Genomic DNA, 6,853 nt, shown 5'->3' on the forward strand with positions numbered 1-6,853 from the left:
GTTTTGAAAATAAGTATATTTTTCTCTCTGAGCAGCCTTTTGGAAAAAGTACATTGGATATGGTTTCCAGTCATATTTTACTGTGCTAACTTGTACTTATTTAAGAATTCTCATCAGAAGAGAGTTAAATAGTACTTGAATCAAAGTCCAGCGAATCTGACTTTTCCTTTCCCCCATCTCAGTTTGCATGACCATTTATAAACATCATTTCTCTGCAAGTTTTCCACTTAGTCTATCAAAAATCAATGCTATGAAAGTCCTCTACAAGGGTCAGCAGCTTTTTGGAGTCTCTGAATGATGACAGCGTTCTGTAAATCTGCTTCTTCCAGTGTGAGCGTTTCATCTAGCAATGTGAGGAAAGGGAGAGCTGTGGCCAGAGAAAAGGGAGGACTTCTCTGAGATCCTCGGTATTTTTCGATGAAGTCTTTGATGTGGCTTACCCTATGAGAAATGTTAAATTTCTGGATGACTCTTTTCCCATTGGCTAACCAGATCTGTATATTAGTGATAGGTTCCAAGTTGTTTAGTGGGACAGCAGACATATTATTTTTATTCTTTACTTCAATACTCTTTGCTTTAGAAATAATTTTTGGTGTGGCACTTTTAGGAAGATTTTTGTAAATCATAAATCTGTTTGCTGGAATCTTCCTAGTCTGTGACCCTGGCCTGAGAACGGCTGGAATACAGGCTTCGTTGACACACATATTTCATTTTTTTTATCTTCAACTTTAACATCCAACTCTTCTTTATCAAAAATTCCCTGTAATTCTAAAGGTAATTCCCCCTTTTTGATGGAGTTCAGAAACTGTTGACTCGCACCATCAGAATAACTTCTGAAATCATCATTGACTGTAAACCCATTTTTCCGTAATGTTATACTAACATCTACCTGTTTCTTTTCTTCAGTGGGTGGCAAGCATTTGGCACCAGTCTTCTGTGCTTCCTCAAAAAGGCTGTCAACAAAATATTCACAATCTGTTTGCTGGTTGTCACTAAGAGGTTGGTTGTCAGAACCTGTTTCACAAACCCATTCTTCATTTATACTTTCAAGATTGTCTACTTCTTTCATTCTCTTTTGCTTTACTCCGGGCACGGCCGCTGGGGGGGGGGGCCGCCCCGCGGTGTCGCCTCACGGCTTCGTCCTCAGTTCCCTCGGGGGCCTCGGGGGCCACCGCCGCCGTTTCGCTGGAGCCCCTCGGACCCGGAGCACCGCCGCCTCGGAACCACCTTCAGTTTCGGCGAGCGCCGCCGCCGCCGCCCTACTTTTGCATTTTTGAATAAATTTTTATTTTTCCTAGAATTAATAAGGACCTTATTATTAATATACCTGTTTTTCCCTGCCTATCACCAGTTTGCCCTTAACTCTTTGGCAGAACTGAAATGACTTCTTAGTACATTTAAATATACCACATATTCCAATCTGTGTGTTTGGGTTCTTCCTCTCAGGCAGAACTTTTGTGTAACCCTCTGTCCTCCTGCTGTGGTCAGAACTGGTTGCCCTCTAGGCCTGCCCATAGCTCCTGCCTTGCAACTTCTTTTCCTAAGTACCTTGGGCATTTCCTTTGCTTCATTCTCTCTTAAGTTGGATCCTCTGTTTCCAGATTCCCATGCCTTTGTATTTCTTGCTTAGTGAAGCGCCCTCTCCCCTCCACCTTTTATGATGAACTATATCCTCTTGATAAAGGATGCATGGGAGATACATTTTTAATGAATGTGTTTTTCTGCAAGTGTTTTTATTATACCCAAACACCTAAATGATAGTTTGGCTGGTTGTGGAATTTTATGTTCAAATTTATTTTCTCTCAGGATTTTGAAGACCTCATCTGATTGCCTTAAAAGTTTCAGTGTTTTGGGGACTGATGGCTTGACATGCTGAGCCCTCTTTCTTGGGGCTTGCCCCTATGAAGCTTGTTACTGCAAAGGAGAGGTTAAATCTGCTTATAATTGTGCCTAAGAGTCTCCCCCTGAGTGCCTCTTTGTTGCTCAGATATGGCCCTCTTTCTCTCTCACCACCAGCTCCTCAGGTGAACTCACTGCCTTCCCCACTACATGGAACCCAACTCCCAGAGGTATAAATCTCCCTGGCAACGCAGGATATGACTCCCAGGGATGAATCTGGATCCGGCATCGTGGGATTGACAACATCTTCTTGACCAAAAGGGGGATGCGAAATGAAATGAAATAAGGCTTCAATGGCTGAGAGATTTCAAATGGAGTTGAGAAGTCACTCTGGTGGACATTCTTATGCACTATATAGATGACCGTTTTTAGGTTTTAACGTGTTACAATAGCTGGAAGTAAATACCTGAAACTACCAAACTCCAACCCAGTAGCCTTGACTCTTGAAGGTGATTGTATAACAATGTAGATTACAAGGGGTGACAATGTGATTGTGAAAGCATTGTGAATTGCACTCCCTTTATCCAGTGTATGGATGGATGAGTAGATAAATGGGGAGAAAAACTAAATGAAAAATAGGGTGGGATGGGGGAATGATTTGGATGTTCTTTTTTATTTTTATTTTTTATTCTTATTCTGATTCTTTCTGGTATAAGGAAAATGTTCAAAAATAGATTGGGTGATGAATGCACAACTATATGATGGTAGTGTGAACAGGTGATTGTGCACCATGGATGATTGTGTGATATGTGAATACATCTCAATAAAACTGAATTAAAAAAAAGTTTCAGTGTCGCTAGGAGTGATCTGATACCATTCTGATCCCTAATCCATTGTATGTGACCTCCTTTTTTCCCTCTTTGGAAGGTTTTTGTGTCAACTAAACCCTCTGTCTCTCAAATCACCAGTGTTCTTTCTCCCTCTTTCTCCCTCCCTGAAACTCTTTATTATGTGCTTTGTTGGGGATCTTTCCTTCATTCATTGTAATAGTCTATTCAGATTGAAAACTTATGTGTTTCTGTTCTTGGAAGTTTTCTTGTACTGTTTCTTCCATGATTCTTTGTTCTCTCCTTTTGTAACTTCTGTTATTTGAATATTGGACCTCTAAACTGAAACTTTAATTACTTTTTTCTTCCATTTTCTAGTTCCCTTAAAAAAATTTTTTTTTAATTAGAGAAATTGTAGGTTTACACAAAAATCATAAAAAATACAGCGTTCCCACAAACCACCCTTCCCCTTTATTAACACTGTTCATTAGTGTGTTACCTTTGTTACAATTGATGAAAGAATATTTTAATTGTTCTATTATCTGTAGTCCATATGGTTCACATTAGAGTGTATTGCCCCCTGCCCCGCCCATATACCACCTTGCATTAGTGTGGCTCATTTGTTATAATTCATGAAAAACATTTTTGTAATTGTACTATTAACTGTAGTCCATAGTTTACAATAAGTGCACTGTGTTGTACATTTCTATGTGTTCTAGTTTGCTAATGCTGCTGGGATGCAAAACACCAGAGGTGGATTGGCTTTTATAAAAGGGGGTTTATTTGGTTACAAAGTTACAGTCTTAAGGCCATAAAGTGTCCAAGGTAAAGCATCAACAATCAGGTACCTTCACTGGAGGATGGCCAATGGTGTCCGGAAAACCTCTGTTAGCTGGGAAGGCACCTGCCTGGCGTCTGCTCCAAAGTTCTGGTTTCAAAATGGCTTTCTCCCAGGACGTTCCTCTCTAGGCTGCAGTTCCTCAAAAATGTCACTCTTAGTTGCACTTGGGATATTTGTCCTCTCTCAGCTTCTCTGGAGCAAGGGTCTGCTTTCAACGGCCGTCTTCAAACTGTCTCTCATCTGCAGCTCCTGTGCTTTCTTCAAAGTGTCCCTCTTGGCTGTAGCTCCTCTTCAAAATGTCACTCACAGCTGCACTGAGTTCCCTCTGCCTGTCAGCTCATTTATATGACTCCACTGATCAAGGCCCACCCCAAATGGGTGGGACCACGCCTCCATGGAGATATCTCATCAGAGTTATCACCCACAGTTGGGTGGAGCACATCTCCATGGAAACACTCAAAGAATTACAATCTAATTAACACTGATAGGTCTGCCCACACAAGATTACATCAAAGATAATGGCATTTAGGGGAACATAATACATTCAAACTGGCACACTATGTATTATCTTTTAATTTTTATTCTACCAACATATATACCACCTAAAATTTCCCATTAACCACATTCACATATATAATTCAGTGCTATTAATTACACTCACAATATTGTGTTACTATCACCACCATTCATTTCCAAAACTTTACAATCAACCCAAATAGAAATTCTGTACAAATTAAGCATTAACTCCTGATTCCCTACCCCAACACAGCCCATGGTAACCTATATTCTAGATTCTAAATCCATGAATTTGGTTATTCTAATCATGTCACATCAGTGAGATCATACAATATTTGTCCCTTTGTCCCTTTGTCTCTGGCTTATTTCATTCAACATAATCTCTTCAAGGTTCATCCATATTGTCGCATGTATCTTGACTTCATTCCTTGTTTTTAAAAAGTAGTTTGAGATATATTCACACCCCATACAATCTATCACAAGTATACAATCCATGGCTCTCAATATAATCACAGCATCATGCGTTCATCACCATAATCAATTTTAGAACATTTTCATTGCTCCAAAAAGAAAACCCTATACCCCTTACCCACCCCCCATTACTGACCTTAGCATTGGTGTGGTACATTTGTTATAGTCGGTGAAAGAATATTATGATACTATTGTTAACTATAGTCCACAGATTGCATTAGATGTATTTTCCCCATATACCCCTCTATTATTAACTCCTTGTAATAGTGACATGCATTTGTTCTAGTTTGTGAAAGAACCTTCTTATATTTGTACTATTAATCACCTTCATTGTCCACAACAGGGTTCACTATATTATACAGTCCCATGGTTTATCCTCTAGCTTTTCTTCTAGTGACAAACATGACCCTAAACTTTTCCTTTCAACCACAATTACACACATAATTCGGTGCTGTTAATTTCACTCACCATAATGTGCTACCATCACCTCTATCCATTTCCAAATATTTGCATTCAACCTAATTAAAACTTCTGCACAAATTAGACATCTGCTCCCCATTCTCTACCCTCATGCTATCTTCTGATAACCTATATTCTAGATTTTAACTCTGAGTTTACTTATTCTAATTAGTTCATATTAGTGAAATCATACAATGTTTGTCCTTTTGTGTTTGACACAACATAATGTCCTCAAGGTTCGTCCATGTTGTCGTATACATCAGAACTTCATTTCTTCTTACAGCTGAATAATATTCTATCATATATTTATATCACATCTTATTTATCCATTCATTAGCTGATGGACCCTTGGGTTGTTTTTATCTTTTGGCAATTGTAAATAATGCCACTGTTTGCAAATGTCTGTTCGCGTCCCTGCTTTCAATTCTTTTGGATGTATACCTAGAAGTGGGATTGCTGGGTCATATGGTAATTCTATACTTAGCTTCCTGAGGAACAGCCAAAGTGTCTTCCATAGCGCTGCACCATTTTTTTTTTTAAATCTTCATTTTATTGAGATATATTCACATACCACTCAGTCATACAAAACAAATCGTACATTCGGTTGTTCACAGCACCATTACATAGTTGTACATTCATCACCTAAATCAATCCCTGACAGCTTCATTAGCACACACACAAAAATAACAAGAATAATAATTACAGTGAAAAAGAGCAATTAAAGTAAAAAAGAACACTGGGTACCTTTGTCTGTTTGTTTGTTTCCTTCCCCCGTTTTTCTACTCATCCATCCATAAACTAGACAAAGGGGAGTGTGGTCCTTATGGCTTTCCCAATCCCATTGTCACCCCTCATAAGCTACATTTTTATACAATTGTCTTCGAGATTCATGGGTTCTGGGTTGTAGTTTGATAGTTTCAGGTATCCACCACCAGCTACCCCAATTCTTTAGAACCTAAAAAAGGTTGTCTAAAGTGTGCGTAAGAGTGCCCACCAGAGTGACCTCTCGGCTCCTTTTGGAATCTCTCTGCTACTGAAGCTTATTTCATTTCCATTCACATCCCCCTTTTGGTCAAGAAGATGTTCTCCATCCCACGATGCCACGTCTACATTCCTCCCCGGGAGTCATATTCCACGTTGCCAGGGAGATTCACTCCCCTGGGTGTCTGATCCCACGTAGGGGGGAGGGCAGTGATTTCACCTTTCAAGTTGGCTTAGCTAGAGAGAGAGGGCCACATCTGAGCAACAAAGAGGCATTCGGGAGGAGGCTCTTAGGCACAATTATAGGGAGGCCTAGCCTCTCCTTTAGTGCTGCACCATTTTACATTCCCACCAGCGATGGATGAGTGTTCCTATTTCTCTACATCCTTTACAACACTTGAAATTTTCTTTTTATAGTATCCATTCTAATGGATGTGAATAATCTCTCATTGTGGTTTTGATTTGTATTTCCCTAATAGCTAATGATGTTGAGCATCTTTTCATGTGCTTTTTAGGCATTTGTACATCCTCTTTGGAGAAATGTCTATTCAAGTTTTTGTGTATGTTTTAATTGGGTTGTTCGTCTTTTTATTGTTGAGTTGTAGGACTTCTTTATGTATTCTGGATATTAAACTCTTATTGGATATGTGGTTTCCAAACATTTTCTCCTATTGAGTAGGTTGTTGTTTCACTTTCTTGGTAAAGTTCTTAGATGCAGAAAAGTTTTTAATTGTGAGGAGGTCCCATTTATCTATTTTTTTTTTTTCTTTTGTTGCTTGTGCTGTGGGTGTAAAGTCTAAGAAAATGTTGCCTAACACAAGATCCTGAAGATGCTTCACTATGTTTTCTTCTATGTTTAGATCTTTGATCTATTTTGAGTTAATTTTTGTATATGGTGTGAGATGGGGATTCTCCTGCA

General features: G+C 39.2%; 1 protein-coding gene across 1 annotated transcript; it reads right to left on the reverse strand.

Annotated features, from left to right (window-relative positions):
- Window positions 1-216: 216 nt before the first annotated feature.
- On the reverse strand, window positions 217-1,069 carry LOC119541396 (UBX domain-containing protein 2A-like). Its single transcript, XM_037845300.1, has 2 exons — window positions 648-1,069; window positions 217-603 (listed from the first exon to the last, which is right to left on the reverse strand). Exons 1-2 carry the CDS (start codon window positions 1,067-1,069, stop codon window positions 249-251), a joined length of 777 nt encoding a protein of 258 aa, XP_037701228.1. The 3' UTR covers window positions 217-248.
- Window positions 1,070-6,853: the final 5,784 nt, after the last annotated feature.

This window comes from Choloepus didactylus, chromosome 8 (assembly GCF_015220235.1).
Source record: "Choloepus didactylus isolate mChoDid1 chromosome 8, mChoDid1.pri, whole genome shotgun sequence".
NCBI lineage: Eukaryota > Metazoa > Chordata > Mammalia > Pilosa > Megalonychidae > Choloepus > Choloepus didactylus.

What these genes read in the sequence shown, in the direction of transcription:
- LOC119541396 (XM_037845300.1), bottom strand. Translation starts at nt 1,069, where the DNA reads ATGAAAGAAGTAGACAATCTTGAAAGTATAAATGAAGAATGGGTTTGT. An exon ending in GGCCAGGGTCACAGACTAGG is followed by an intron (nt 604 to 647) that starts AAGATTCCAGCA and finishes AAATCTTCCTAA; the next exon opens with AAGTGCCACACCAAAAATTA.